General features: G+C 38.9%; 1 protein-coding gene across 3 annotated transcripts in view; it reads left to right on the forward strand.

Moving 5' to 3' along the window:
• Positions 1–16609, forward strand: part of LOC124621883 (importin-11) — a 174016-nt gene that overhangs the window by 43598 nt on the left and 113809 nt on the right. For 2 of the 3 annotated variants that reach the window (XM_047147352.1, XM_047147351.1), the window contains exons 6-8: positions 449–617; positions 963–1229; positions 12929–13108. In XM_047147352.1, the coding sequence (XP_047003308.1) occupies positions 449–617; positions 963–1229; positions 12929–13108 (616 nt within the window). The remainder of the gene's footprint in view (positions 1–448; positions 618–962; positions 1230–12928; positions 13109–16609) is intronic. The other variant, XM_047147353.1, reaches the window with a different exon arrangement.

Raw genomic sequence — 16609 nt, forward strand, 5'->3', positions numbered from 1 at the left:
GTCTGTAGAAGAATGCGTCCCAGATGTAACCTCCAAATTTTTTTTTTATAATTCATAAGGGACATGATTGGTACATAGTAAAGACTGATCTTGCAAAACAAGGAGATTCTGTTAACTGTTCATTATATGTTTTGCAACACACCTTTTCAGGCCATAAAGTGGTGCCAACTACTTAAATATTCATATGCAGTACAGAAGCAGAAAACTTGCTGCTGACAATTCTGATATGTAATAAAACAAGTTTTGCCATCTGAAGATGGGCGTAATAGATCAGACCAGTCTTGGCAGTGAAATAAAAATATTTGTAGTTGGTTGTGATCTCCAACAACATTAGCTAGGTTCTTTTGTTATTCCTCTGTTTGTGCATTAAACCTTAGTAGGTGTCGTTCTTACCATCTATGGATGTTTTATTTCAAATTTGGTATAACCATAAATTCTTTATTTTCAGGCATCACAGGGGAAAGAGGATATGCTAAATGCTTTAGAAAAAGCCCTATTCTGTCTCCGAATTTTACGTAAACTAGCATTGTATGGATTCAAGAAGCCTCATGAATCGTCTGAATGTTTCCTCTTTCTCAACATGGTGTTTGACAGGGCCAAAACTATGCTGGAATGTCGTAAGTAAAACCCTTTTCTGTCTTAATATGTTACAAGCAGCTTTCCACTTTTGGTGCTGGGTGAGAATGGTGAATCACCACATGAAGTCATGTAGATTGCACTTGAAACTGAAGTAGTTTGTAGGCCTTTTTCATTGAAATATTATAAAATGATTTGATACTTCTTTGCTTTTTTCCTTTTGTTTTCATCCAATCATTTCAGCTGTCTTCCTTGCTACCTCCTGTGATCTACATCCATATGACAATGTAACTAAGTATTTGCTTCTTACATACAAGTTACTATAAATTGTAGTATATCAGTTTCATTATTTTTAATTACACATTATCTTCATTTTTATCCCACAGGAAAGACGCTGCTGCAGAAAAGGATAGGCCCTGTTGAAACAGTAGAAAAATTCATTATTCATCTCTCTAAAGTTCTGATGTCAGTTCTAGAACACCATCCATTTTCTTATGTTGAACTTATTCGACCCTCTTTGGAGCTTTGTGTATATTATGCCTTTACACCAGCTGGTGAACCTTTACTGTTTGAAAGGTTTCTTATACATTGCCTGAATATAATAAAGGGTATTCTCATGTGTGCTGAGTACAAACCTGCAAAAATAGAGGAAGGTAAGTGTTTAGTTTTGTCTCAAGTACTTTATTCTTAAATTTCTTGAATTATGTTCACTGTTCATTGGTTAACTGTTGTATTTGATAGGCTTTGCATACTGTTACTTTCAGAACAGGTTTTTGTGTCTGTGCATGTGGGGGGGGGGGGGGGGGGCAAATCCTATTGCATATTTCATGTGGAGAATATGTACACATTTACAAAAGAGGTAAATGCAAGGAACAGGCACAGAGGTAATATGAGAAGTGATAAGAGATTTGTATAAAGGAAAATGGTGAAGCATTGAGAGTAAGAGTAAAGATTATCTAATTTGGAGTCGAAAAGTAACGGTAATATGAGGCTGGTAGGGGTTCAGTAGAAGGAAATGGGATGTGGACACCACAGAGGGTCTCGAGGAACATTAATAGGGACTGAGACTCTGTGACATAACAAGCTATGTGGAGCATGGAAGGGTGTGCATAACATCCCATGTGTGTGATGTCAATATTGTGACTTAAGATGTCACTGAAACGGTTTGAATAAAGAGACCAGCCAGGTACCGCAGGAGGCCACAAGGTCCATACATATTGGAGATAACTGTGTGGTGAGCACAGGATTTATTTATTTTTTTAATTTTATTTATTTATTTATTTATTTTTTTTTTTCCTTCCAATGGCAAGTACGAGTGTACCAATGGAATTTTATATTTAACATTGAGGATGGAAGAAAGTCACCAATTTGAGAATTTGTATGGATCATCACCAATGACAGTTGAGCTATGATAAAACAAAGTACACCATTAAAAGAAAATTTCAAGCACGTATTAGTAGTGCAAATGGCTAATTAATGCAGGAAGAATCTACAAGCTATTTTTATTTTAAGATGTATAATTGGGTATTTTAATAAAAAGTGGTGAATATCTGAATGTCTGGTAAACAAAAATTGTTACTGTGACCAGTGGAATGTCCGATGTATAGTGTTTCTTAAGTGCTATTGAAGTATGTTGCTATGTCTGTGAAGCACTAATGTAATGGAGCTACAGAAGCAGTCCACTGCTGCTGAATTTTTGTTTATTAATTTATAAGTAATAAAAAATACACATGCAGTAGCATGCAATAAGATTAATCTTTACATTTATAAATTTATATTGGTTTGCTATAATTATTGACACTAGAAACCTTATAAAGATAATTATTTTAATTAAGGTGAAACAGTGTCAGGTAGGTAAATTCGAAATGCATCACAGCAGACATATGAAAACTCATTTCAGAATATCATATTTTGTATCTGTCTACTGTTAACTATAAACAAATTTATTGTGTTGCTAACTGAGAATTCCTGCTTAAGCAATTACTAAAATGCTGATAGAGCAAGAATATTTCCAAGAAGAGGTGCCTTTCACTTCATGCTTTTTATTCTGTCAATACCAACCTATTTCACACTACCATTCCTTTCCCTCCGCTTCATCTCATACTAATTATTTATACTGTTCCTGCTTCGTATACCTTTCCCTCATTGCTCAGTCCCCCAATCTGCTTTGCAGTCACATTTTTAGTAATTCCCCATTAGAACAGGGTTACAAATATGTTGTTTGGAAGTGTTCCTCTTCTGCCCTTACGAGGTTCATTCAAGTTCTAAGGCCTCCGATTTTTTTTTCTCCGGACTGGAAAGAGATAGAAATATGCGCATTGTTTTAAAATGAGCCCGCGTTCATTTTCAATACGTCCCAGAGATGGCAGCACGGTACGGCAGATGGAATTTTACCGCCAGCGGCGAGAATGAGAACTGTTTTAAATACTTAAAATGGATGACGTTTTCCTTACTAGAACAGCGTGCAGTCATTCGTTTTCTGAATTTACGTGGTGTGAAACCGATTGAAATTCATCGGCAGTTGAAGGAGACATGTGGTGATAGAGTTATTGATGTGTCGAAAGTGCGTTCGTGGGTGCGACAGTTTAATGAAGGCAGAACATCGTGTGACAACAAACCGAAACAATCTCGGGCTCGCACAAGCCGGTCTGATGACATGATCGAGAAAGTGGAGAGAATTGTTTTGGGGGATTGCCGAATGACTGTTGAACAGATCGCCTCCAGAGTTGGCATTTCTGTGAGTTCTGCGTTCTAAAGGGCACTACGGTAACAGGTGCATCCTACGAAAATGTTTTGAAGAACAAATTCCTTCCTGCACTGCAACAAAAACGTCCGGGAAGGGCTGCACGTGTGCTGCTTCACCAAGACAACGCACCCGCACATCGAGCTAACGTTACGCAACAGTTTCTTCGTGATAACAACTTTGAAGTGATTCCTCATGCTCCCTGCTCACCTGACCTGGCTCCTAGTGACTTTTGGCTTTTTCCAACAATGAAAGACACACTCCGTGGCCGCACATTCACCAGCCATGCTGCTATTGCCTCAGCGATTTTCCAGTGGTCAAATAGACTCCTAAAGAAGCCTTCGCCGCTGCGATGGAATCATGGCATCAGCGTTGTGAAAAATGTGTACGTCTGCAGGGCAATTAAGTCGAGAAGTAACGCCAGTTTCAAAGATTTCGGGTGAGTAGTTAATTAGAAAAAAAATCGGAGGCCTTAGAACTTGAATGCACCTCGTAATACTGCTGCAGTGTATATAAGCTGGTGATCGTTTTTACGAAGATTTATTATACCTGTAGATTATCAGAAGTGTGTGACCACTTATGACTTCCACAATACTACAATAAACAGTTACGTTAGTTAACTCTACAGGCCAATATTTGCTCTCTGCTTGTTACTAAAGAAATACATAATTATTAATTGCTAGTGCATTGAACTATTATTGCTTGTTTACATAATGTAACAGGATCTCAGTTACCACTTTCATCCCACCAGATACTTATCTGTATCCTTAATGGGTTAAATAGCACAGTAAACTCGAATAACTGCTTCACAGTGAGGACTTACACAGTCAATCGTTTTGCAAAACAATAGTAAAATATGACATTTAAACAAATGTATTTGAAGTGTAAAGAACAACAAATGAAACTTGTGTTGGGTGTTTACCACACTTCATTAGTTAAGGTGCCAAATGACGCAATATGAACAACGGAGAGAAGATTGTATGAACAGTCCAAGACATCTTCAACCTTCCATCAGGCACTGAGTTTCAACGGGATCAGTGCATTTTATCAGATTGATCAGATTACTTATTTGCATGCTTTTTAAATTAAATTTCATTGATTAAACATGTTATAAATGATACATATCAGTACAGAAAGACAACAGTCACATAAGATCATAGCAACAACAGAAATAAAAATCATTACATTGTCTCATCATCACTGCAGAGCAGTGATAAAAAAAATGGTTGATTTTTCTGTAGTCAAAGCAAGAAGTTTCCATGTACATCAACCAGATTGGCTTTTGACAAATTTTGCAACAATATTCTACAAGTATTTTCTTTACTGTGCAAGTATTGCACCTTTTCTGCTGGACCCCAGTTCTACCTTCTTCTTCTTCTTCTAGAATATTTATGAAGTAGTTCACTTATCCAGTGTTCATTTACAGGCTTTCTTGAAGCCAAAAAGTTAACTGTGGGCCACCCTTCCTTTACTGGTGCCAATCTCTTGCTTGCTATTCCTCCTCATCCTGGAAGGAAGAAAGATTTTCCTTCCTAACCCTTTTATCAAACCAATAGTGGTTTGCCATCATGTTTTGACCTAACTGATAAATGTATTCACGCATTCATAGAACATCATCAGATGACTTGTCACTCGCCTGATATAATACTGTAGTTGCAACAGCATAAATCTCCAAATTATACAGGCAAAATAGCTGAGCCTCCAGAAGAGCATATATCTTAATGATATATTAGTTTGGTTTTGTAGTTATGTATTAGCAAAAGCAGCATCTTCCATACAATCATTCCAGTTTTTCATCTGCTGTAATATTTTCTCTGAAAGAAAAGTACTTTTGACAGTTCTATACAAATATAGAAAATATTTCCCAAATTGTTGGATATTGTCTGATTGTCTCCTTTCATCGTGAGTGCCACGATAGTCAAATCTAAATCACTGCATGATGAAGGTGAACATTTTATTTTCATTATGAGGCAAAATTTTTCAATTCCATCCCCCATCAGTTCCTCACAGGTCCTCTAAGCTTTGTCTGTTACTTTTATTAATACTAACTAAATGTAAGTGACCAAGAAAGGCTTTGAGTTCAATAACATGTGTTTTTACCTTACTGGAATGAAGCATTGATGCTCTGATTAATATACAGAACTGTAATCGACAGAAATCATCTTCTACAAGGTAGTTCCACAGTTCCAACATTCAAAGGCATTCTCCCTGCTTTCGTCGCACCTAAAGGTTCAGATAACTTTTGAATAATATTGTAGGCCCTGAAATGTACTCTTTGTGTTGGTGGTACTTCATTCCACTTTGTTTCTTTATTCTCCTCTTCTTTGCACTTTCCATTGCTACAGGTTTGGCAATGTTACATTGGCAGTGTTTGTACGTGACAGTTTAGTGGTCTGTTGTCGCCAGTCCTCCACAGTACAGAATTCGTGTACGGCACTTGTTTACATCTAGAGTAAATATCATGCACAAATGTGTGAATGTTTCCTGAATGTTTACATAGTTTATATCTCAGGTGCGACGTGGGTACCAGCTAGTATTAATTTAGTTGGATGTGGGAAACGGTCCAAAAACCACATCCAAGCTGGCCAGCTCACCGTGCTGCATTGTTAATCTGCGAGATAGATTCAGTGTGGGACTAGCTTGCCTCCCTGAATCCTGAAAGTCGTGCATTAATGCACTTGGCTGTCTGAGCAGATTCCATGAGGATCCTCTGTTAAATCAGTAGACAGAATTTTACTTTCAAATTCGTTGAGTGCTCTACACGTACCTCTCCTTACAATAATTTTGGCGTTGTTGAGCTTTTGTTTGTCTGTGACACATTGACTACATTGAAATTTGCAGTGAAGCTCTCCTTTGCTTTCTTAGCACTTTTCTAGCATGGCTATTGAACCACAGCAGGTCTTTTCCATCCCTCAGAACTTTACTCATCACATACCTATTGAAAGCATCTTCTTGCCAAACTTCAAGTTCGTCGTCACAGTCTTTGCTCTCATCATCTTCAAAATCCTCTTGAACTTCATTACATCTTCTTCAAACAATGCCTTTTGAATTGGAGGAAAGACAGTCAAATGGCTGGTTGTGGACATTGAAATAAATTAATGGGAAAGTTGAAAATTGGTGCCTGACCCAGACTCGAACCTGGATTTACTGCTTCTCATGATTGATCTGGCTTGAGGATGAGAACGCCCTATCCACATTCCTCCAGATCCTCAACACCTCCTGCCCCGTTCACTTCATCTGGTCCTCCTCAAACCAACAAGCCACCTTCCTCTATGTTGACCTCCACCTCAGAGATGGCTAATCAGAAACAGATTTCCCATGCCATACCTGTCCAATCACCTGCCAACTCTGAGTCCACCTCTGGCCACAAAGCAGCACTCCCATAATGGCTCGGTACCACCCAAGACTGGAGCAACTGCATCACATTCTCCGACGTGGTTTCAGTTACCTTTTGTCATGCACAGAAATGATTAATATCCCACCCACTATCCTTCCTACCCCTCCCATAGGGGGATCCACTGCCCACCAAATCTATGCAATATTCTTGTCCATCCCTCCTCAACCACTGCTCCCACCCCCTCGCCTCATGGCACATATCCCAGTAACAGACCTAGATGCAAGGCCAGTCCCACACATCCTCCCCCCATCTATTATATATATATTCTCATGGTACAGATCTTTAAACAAAAATTGAATACACAACAATCTTGCTGTTTTGTTTTCTTCCTCACAGACAGTTTTCACAGAAAACGGGAAAGTGATATCTATGGCTTATCAGCTTATTATTAGAGTACTACTACAGAATCTAAATTTGCAATAACAATAAAAGAATGGTTTAAACACCCTGCTATCTTAATTAAAACTGACTGTGAGGAACAAAATAAAACCACACATTTTCAGAGCAGAGTAAGTGCTGCATTTTATTTCTCAATTGTAACATAATACCTGTTCATTTTGTTTAAAAAAATATGTTACCTATGTCCACCTGAATGTTTGTTAGAGTATCATGTAAAAATTTGAAGTAAATTGATTGAGAACATTCTGAGATTTTTGGTAACAATGCTAAACATCATCTTATCTTTCATATAATGGTATACATATGAAATATGTAGTCTATGTCTGTCCAAACATTGATTAAAGTATTGTGTCAAAATGTGAAGTAAATTGGTTAAGATCTCAAGATTTTTGCTAATAGTGAGTGAGTGTGTGTGTGTGTGTGTGTGTGTGTGTGTGTGTGTGTGTGTGTGTGTGTGTGTGTGTAGCCTATGTTCATCTGAAGTAAATTGGTCAACTATTTTTTAAGATATTTGGTAACATCATTAAACGATGACCTGTCTTTATGTAATCGCATAGATATAACAGTAGTACTCTGGAAGTAATATCAGATGAAATGTATAAACCATTAAAGGTATGAAGAAAAGAAATGTTCCTGGAGATCATGCCATTTTGGTAGGAGTTGTTAAAGCAGCAGACAAGGTAATAGAAAAGTATTAGGTCTACAACTATGCTTCTGCCATTTTTTCTCAAAGTTCAAGGCTTATTGTGAAAATCTTACAATTAAAAGTATTGACAATCACTGGCCACTGCTTTCCCTTATCTTTGGGATAGCATACCAATACTGCGGCAGAAGAACTGGGTCTCTTTTGAGGAGATCCAATTTTGCACTTGTTCTTATTACCAGAAGTGCTGGTCAGCCAGGCCATGTGCCATTGATTGTAAAAGATGGTAGTCAGAAGGAACAGTGTTTGGAGAATTTGGCGATTGGGGTAGAATTTCCATTTCAATATTTCTAAGTATGTTTGGATTGGTTTTGCAACGTGGGGTCATAATGATCTCCTGTGTGCCTCCAAAAACCTTCTCTCTTCCACCATCATCATGGTCTTAGACTTCAAAATCACCGTTATTAAAGCATTGAAACCATTCTCTTCAGTCTTTCAATAATAGTTGCTTCACCATAGGTCTTACCCAGTATTTTATAAGCCTCAGCTGCAGATTCCTTCATGTCAAAGAAGAAAATTAAAACTTCTCACAAATGAGTAGAACTGAGGTCATAATTTGACATATTCAATTATGAATAACTTTATCCCAAATGCATAAGCTTATTTTACGACACCTGTGGCCTGTGACTTACCATCTTCACCACTACTACCATGTGTTGCAAAATGCCAAAGCAAAGTTGTAGATCTAATAATTTGCTAAAATTATTTAGAAAAGGTTTATGGGAGCAGACAGTTTCACATAACTGTAACAATTCTGTAATAGTTCTACCTCACAAAAGGAGAAAAAGACTTACAGACCTATCAGCCTCTCCATGATATACAAGATATTCAGCAAAATCATATCAGACCCAACTGAAAAAAAATACTGAATTATGACGAAGCAAAGGAACCAGTTGCCTGTAGAAGTATGTACAGTACAGTGGACCATTTGCAAGCATTATAGAGTGAAGCAATGTTATGAATTACCACTTCATCTGCAATTTGTAGATTATGAGAAAGCCTTTTCACTCATTTTTCACATTAATGGAACATATCTGAACGATCTTCAGTTGCTGAGGACTTACTAATGCTTGCATGTGGCACAGAAAAACTTCAACCACGAATGGAAGATCATGATCAAGAAAGACTGAAAATAGGCCCAAAAATCAGTTACAGTATGACAAACATATTGTATGAGCAACGTACTACAAAGACAAAATCCATGAAGGAATAATGACAATAATATGAGAAGGATAGATTGCTACTCACCATATAGCAGAGATTGTGAGTCACAGACAGGTATAAGAAAAAGACTGTCAAACAAGTAAACTTTTGGTCACAAGGCCTTCTACTGGATTAGACAACACACATCCACGCACAGGCACACACACGACCTTGTCTCTGGCTGCCGAGGCCAGACTGCAAACACCTGCGCATAATGGGAGAAGCAGTCTTGGTGGTGGGGGCAAGGAAGCAGCTGAGTAGGTAGGGTGAGCGACAGCAGGGTGGGGAGGAGGATGATAAAGTGCTGCTTGTGGGAGAATACAGGGATGACGTGAAGAGAGTGTAGGGCAGATAGGTGCAGTTGGGAGGTTAGGTGGGGACGAGGGGAAGGGTGGGCTGGAAAGCAGTCATTAAAATGAAACTATTGTGTTAGACAGTGTGCTCAGCAACTGGGTGGTCCAGCTGTTTCTTGGCCACAAGATGTTGACCATTCATGCAAGCAGACTACCTGTTGGTTGTCACGCTCACATAGGCTGCAGCATAGTGGTTGCAGCTTAGCTTGTAGGTCACATGGTGGATTTCACAGGGTAGTTGTGCCTTTAATGGGTTAGTTGATACTGGTGACCAGACTGGAATGGTGAAGGTGGTGATGGAAGGATATATGGAACTTGGTCGTGTATCTAGGTCTAATACAGGGTTTCATCTGCCTCTTGTTGTGCCCTGAAATGAGGAATGTCCTACCCATTATCCTTCCCACCTGTTCCACAGTGGTATTCCACCACCCCCCACCCCCACCCCCACCCCCAACCCCTCCTGAATCTATATGATATCCTCATCCATCCATACACAACCCCTGCTCCCAACTCCTGGCCTCATGGCTCATATCCCTGTAATAGACCAGATGCAAGACCTGTACCATAGATTGTCCTCCTACCAATCCACCTCCCTTGCCCTCTGTCTAACTACCTGACTGAACCAAACTGCCCTACCCTCTCTCCATCTTGTCCATATATGCTCCCACAAGCAGAACTTTACCTTCTCCCACCCCACCCTGCTGCCCCAACCTCTTCCTTACCCCTGCCACCCAGATTGCTTCTGCCATCAAGCACACAGCAGCCAGAGGTAGTGCTTTTGGTGTGTGTGTGTGTGTGAGAGAGAGAGAGAGAGAGAGAGAGAGAGAGCATGCGCTCTAATTTGGAAGAAGGCCTTTTGTCCAGAAGCTTACTTGGTTGACAGTCTTTTTGTTATATCCATCCGTTTGCAACTCAACATCTCTGCTATATGATGAGTACCATAAAGACACAAAGATACATACATGTATTAATAGGTCTATTTGATGAGTTTGTTATGTGTAGTGCAATTGCAGACAGTCGCCAATTGGAAACAAAAGACATAAACAAAAGAGCAAAATGGGCTGGATTGAATTTCATAAACTAAAGAGGGTTTTCAGAACTGAGCTTCCAGTTTGCCAGAAACAGCATGATTACAGGAAAAGTATAGTACAAGTATTCACTTATAGCAATGTAATACAATTTTTTTACATTGAAAGTGAGGGTTGCTTGGTGAGCAATTTTGGAAATTTCTGTTGGAGACAGGGTAACAAACACATGGATCAAGTAACAGAAAAGAAATGAAAAAAGTAATTACAGCTATAATCAAAATTCAGTAGAGGTGAGTGAAAGATGTAGCTAGCAAAATGGATGATTGATAAAAGAAGGAATCTCAATTTCAAGAGATGGTGTCGTAATAGAGGGTGGGCAGATGGCATTAGAAAACACGCAGAAATAACATTGATGCATGTAGCTGAGGACAATAATCTGTCAGTTTGTAGAGAAAGGATGCCAACAGTTATAATTCTTCCCAAGTATTTTAGTTTGTAAGCAACCAGTTTCAATGCTTCATTAGCGTTACCTTCAAGCCCATATATATTGAACTGGATACTGTGGACTTCTGTTATTTCAGCGAGTACACTCCAGACACATGACAATTGTTTTCGTTACAGCTTATGGTATTCTTTCTCTACAAGTTCTTTGTCAACTGCATTCCCACTGTAACCCTACCTCTACTATCGTAATTTGATATGCTTTTACCTAAATAACAGAAAAACCTTTCTCTATGTTGTGATGTGTACTATACCCCGACAGAACAAATAGTTCTGTTACGGGAAAAGCCGTGTATAACCCTTGTACTAAAATTTAGTTTACTTTCCATATAAAATACACTATGGGAGGATAGTCCTAGTAATACGAAAAGCTAATCAATAGAGTTACCCTTTTTACAGGATTTGACCGTGTGTTGTGTCTAATGGATAAGTAAATCAGACTATTCAATACTTTTTCCATCATTTTACCCAACATTTAAATAGAAACACAGTGTGAATATTATTATTTTGAAGCTAGAACAACTCAGTTCTAAGTTCATTTAGTAGTTTAAAACATGTAATAGTGGTCGCCAGCCTATCCTGGCAATGAAACAGTGAAGTATTTGGAAAAGCTGAATTATGAATTTTGCCCCTTTTTTTTACTGTTGAAGTTTCTTCTTGAAATAAATATTACTCCACGTAAACAATATTGGTGCAGACACTGTAGTTTTTTTTATCTACTACACCCTTATACATTATGTTTTTAAAAGAGAAAGAGCCCAGTAGATAACCTCAGGGGAACTAACAAAAAATGGCCATGGGGGATCTATAGAAAAGCAATTCTATAATAAACAACTTAAATATTAAAGTACTTAGATACTAAAGCACACATTTTTTATACTGAACATTTCACTTCAAGAAAAGGACATTTCTCATTTCAGGGCACAACGAGAGGTAATTGAAGCCCTGGCAGAGGATGTAATTCATTTGCTACAGTCCCGGATGGTACTGAGTTACGAGAGTAATGCTCCTCTGTGGTGGGACTTTGGGAGGTGGTGGGAGACTGGAAAGATAAGGCACGGGAGGTTTGTTTTTGTACAAGGATGGGAGGATAATTACAGTCAGTGAAGGCTTCAGTGAGACCCTCGGTATATTTTGAGGGGGACTGCTCGTCACTGCAGATGTGATGACCACGGGTGGCTAGGCTGTACGGAAGGGACTTCTTGGTATGGAATGGGTGGCAGCTGTCTAAGTGGAGGTATTGCTGGTGGTTTGTAGATTTGATATGGATGGAGGTACTGATGTAGCCATCTCTGAGGTAAAGGTCAACATCTAGGAAGGTGGCTTGTTGGGTTGAGTAGGACCAGGTGAAGCAAATAGGGGAGAAGTTGTTGAGGTTCTGGAGGAATGTGAATAAGGTGTCCTCACCTTCCATCCAGGTAGCAAAGATGTCATCAGTGAATCTGCACCATCCTGGTTTTTCCATTGTTTGAAACAATGTATATAGTGTTTTACTTACATTGTTCACATACAATACAAAGAACTTCAACCTCCAGTATAACACACTTTACTTTACATATACAGAAAATACATATGCGAAATTTTTAAAGAAAGGTAAATTATAAAAATTTAAGTGAACCATAAACAAATATTACCATTCACAACTGTACAATGGATCTACAAAACCTAGATAATTCATCAAAGTATAGAGGAGGCCTTTACCCATAATTGGATGTCAGATAGCTTTGATGATGAACAAGCTGCAACACTGTGTTATAAGTGAACAACTCTTTCTTAGTTGTGTTATATATTTTACTGCTCACTTTTGTAATTGAAATCAAGCCAGTCTTTTTTTGGTTTTTCTTGTACTCTTCCCTATTAAGTCTCATTTCCGACCCTCTCCCATCTTTCATATTGTCTTATTCCTTTGCACACATGCACATGCACTTACATTCAAAGTGCCTGCATATTTCTTGGATCAATTTTCCCTTGGAGTAATGTTTTTTTGAAACTGGAAGAAAGTAAACATTATTTTTCTCCACTCAGTGGATGATATCCTGTCTGCCTCAGAAACAAAGGAGCCAGCCACACTGAAAGCACACCAGGTGAAGCAGGACTTCTTCACTGAAGATACTTTACATGAGATGTGTCGTAAGCTTGTCTCTCACTACTTCCTCCTGACCCAAGATGACCTGCAGCTGTGGGACTCTGATCCAGAAAGCTTTGGTGAGTTCTAGTAAATTTCTTTATCAATGAACTGATTTGGAAAACACCTGTAATGTTTTAATGGTGCTTTCAGTATGAAAAAAAATTAAAAATCCAAACAGGTCTTTCACTTCGTGGTGATAAGCTTCTGCATGGAGCTTAACAGGAAGATGTTGAAGTACTTACCCATACTGAGAAAGTTCAGCTGCAGCTACGTTTGGAAGTAAAATGTTGATCACAACTTTTTGGTATAAAATTTAACATGTTATATAATCTAAAATGTACCTTTATTCTGTAGTAGTGTGTAAACCGTTTTGAAATTTCTGGACAGATTAAAACTCTCTGCTGGACTAGGGCTCAAATCCAGTAACTGATAGTATCGCAAACACAGGGTACTCAGTGGTGCAGCCTGATTGGTCACTGCCCAATGCAGCATGTACCAAAGTCGTCTGCTGAAGTAAAAGAGTTAAAACTGGGTGCACTATCAGTACTTGAGCCAGGATCTTACTAATTGATAGGCACCAATTAAGCCAACCGGGCAGGACTCAAGACCAGCCCCCACAGCTTCCAGTTTAAGAGTCCCTCTCTCCCAGTTTTCAAACTTCACAGCTCTCCCACGTACCTTGCTGAAATAGCACTCCTGGAAGAAAAGATATGGTAGAGAAACAGTTTAACCACAGTGTAGGGTTTATTGCCAGAATGAATCTTTCAGTCTGCATAAAGTGTGCATTGTTTTGAAACTACCTGTCAGATTAAATCTGTTTGCTGAACAGGGAATCAAACCTGGAACTTTACCTTCCACAGGCAAAGCTCTTACCAGATGAGTTCAAAACCCAGTTTGCTACACAATTTTAGTCTGCCAGTAGGTTTCAGAACAGCACAAACTTAACCGCAGAGTAAGACATTCATTCTGGCTACAATCCTTACAGCATGGCTAAGCCATTTCATTGCAGTATACTTTCTTCCAAGATTACTAGGCCATTGAGGTATGTAGGATAGTAACTGTGATGTTTGGAAAGTGAGAGGCACTGGCACTATCAAAACTGTATGGATCAGTCATGAGTCATGCCGGGATAGTACAGTCATTAAGAGCAGTGCCCATGAAAGACAAGGTTCTGGGCTCAAATCCCAGTCCAGCACTCAGTTTTGACCCTTTGACTGTTGGAGACAATCTTTCTATATGCATTGAATACCTTATGTTTGGGATCGTACCAGCTGCTGAGCAACTTGGGTCTCTTACGCTAAATATTTCTACAGCATATGCAGTGATGACTGTTTTTATCACTGCCAAGACTAACTTCCAGTGACAATAATGGTTATTCAGGCCACAAATTTCTGGTTTGGAAGCTCCTCTCGAAATCAGTTACCATAATGGCAAAGCCAGAAAGATTTTAAAATTCTGTTTTTTTCCCACTAAGAGTTGTGTTTTGTTGGTAGATTTTTAAATGATTTTTCTATAATGAAAGGGATGCATCACTTTTGATTCACTTCAGTTGATCATTGTTCTTTCCTTGCTACCTAATCATAATATTTTCTATTCTGCATGTATTCCTCACTATATAATAACTAAAGAAAGAAATATGGTAATAATTGTGTGAATATGATTAGGGTCAGTTGTCATAGGCTACAGTTTGATGGAAAGCAATTTATAGTATGTTGGCTGTAAGAGATGTGGAGCTTTCATGTTATGGCCGATTAAGTTGTACAGTGAATAAGATATACTATTTGTGATATCACATTGTCATGTGGTCATTCATTGAGACATAGTGAAAAACTTTTTGTTGATAGCATCATGCATGATGTTTTTTTCCTTGGGCTCTAGTAGACTGTGACATTTGTCATTGTCCATATTACATGTATTCTGTAAATATTGTAGCTTTCCTAGTCCTGTTTTGTGGGTTATCAAAAGGGTTTCTCAAGAGTCAAATAACTACTTTTGCACCAAAATCTGATGAATGTTTACAATTAAATGAGCTGAGCAGGCTGTGTTGTCGAACTCCAATTATTTCTGGAGTGGTAGCTGTGAAGCTTATTTTAATGTACTTTGCACAACTTATGAAATGCGCGCGTGCGCGCACACACACACACACACACACACACACACACACACACACACACACACACAGTAAATTATTACAAACCCAAAATATGAAGGTATGGGAATAAATTCTGTTGATGAATAAATAATTGATTCGGATAATTACTTTTAACTTTTGTTTAATTAGTGCCATAAATGCTGTAGCTCTTTTTTGTCAGATTTGTATTATAGCTCCTGGTATTTGCACTATTATATGAATAAAATCAGTTGCTTGCATTTACTATTAATACCATCAGAAATAGTAACAGAAATGTCACAGATGGTGAACACTACCTAATTGGAACTTATACACAGAAACCTGATCATACAACGCTTCCCTAAATGAACATAAATCACATTTATCTCAATAAACTGTATCTTTAAAACATGCTCCTTTCCCAAGAATTTCATACCCTCTTACAGAGTTTTCAGTTTCTGAAAAATTATCATCTGTTGTAAGGCAGGAGTGCTGTTACATGTGCACTGTATTAGGGTAAGTTTCAATACTGTTATTTTGTGAATCTGTCCTCCAGGGAATTCACAGCTTTTTCATAGGTATGTAAGGGGCAAATGCGAAACCCTGAACCATTGTGGTACTTCCCCCCACCCCCCACCCCTTCCCCTTGCTGCTGTCCCCACCCCGCCACCCCCTACCCCTACCCCTACCCCTACCCCTACCCCTACCCCTACCCCTACCCTCACGCGCCAGCTATCCATCTCTCCTTCGATCTGTTGATTCCAGTCTTAGGCCTTGGTGATTGCTTACATTTTGCCTGTGCCTGTTAGATTATCCTACTTGATTTCTTCTCTCTTTTACCTTTTTAATAAAATAGTCTAGTCCACACTTTTAGTTTTGGACTCCTCTCTTGCTGCTGCTGCCCCCCCCCCTCCCCTCTTCCTCCCTTTTTTTCCAATTGTGCAAGTCATTTGGGGAGGATAACTTAACTAAGACAACTTAGATGACACCTTATCCACAATATATGAAGATCACCTGTGCATTCCCACTATGTGGACAACTTATACTGCCAAAATAATGTAGTACCTAATTGGACACTGTATTGTCATCAGGCACCTGCTTTATCATAGACCCCTGACAATCCAATCCTCACATTGTAGGTACCCAAGCTGTTACTTCCTGGAGCAAGTCAAAGGAGTAAGTACCTATTCTTTTGGGACTCTGATCACTGAACACCAAATTTGTTGGACTCTGCTGTGGCTAGGTGGCACACAGGCTGAGAGCCCTCAACTAGAATTGTCCACATTATGGCCAACACTTTGGAAATGAGAATAAGAATGGAATTGTTGACATGGCTGCCTCATTGACTTAAAGTAGAAAATGTAATGCGCATTCCTGTAGCCCGCAGCCTTCACTTATCTACCCGTGGCGTGGAGCCAGTTAGAAAATAAGGTCCCATACAATTTACTCAATAATTAATTAGTTTTAG

The sequence above is a fragment of the Schistocerca americana genome, chromosome 7, assembly GCF_021461395.2.
Source record: "Schistocerca americana isolate TAMUIC-IGC-003095 chromosome 7, iqSchAmer2.1, whole genome shotgun sequence".
NCBI classification, from domain to species: Eukaryota; Metazoa; Arthropoda; class Insecta; order Orthoptera; family Acrididae; genus Schistocerca; species Schistocerca americana.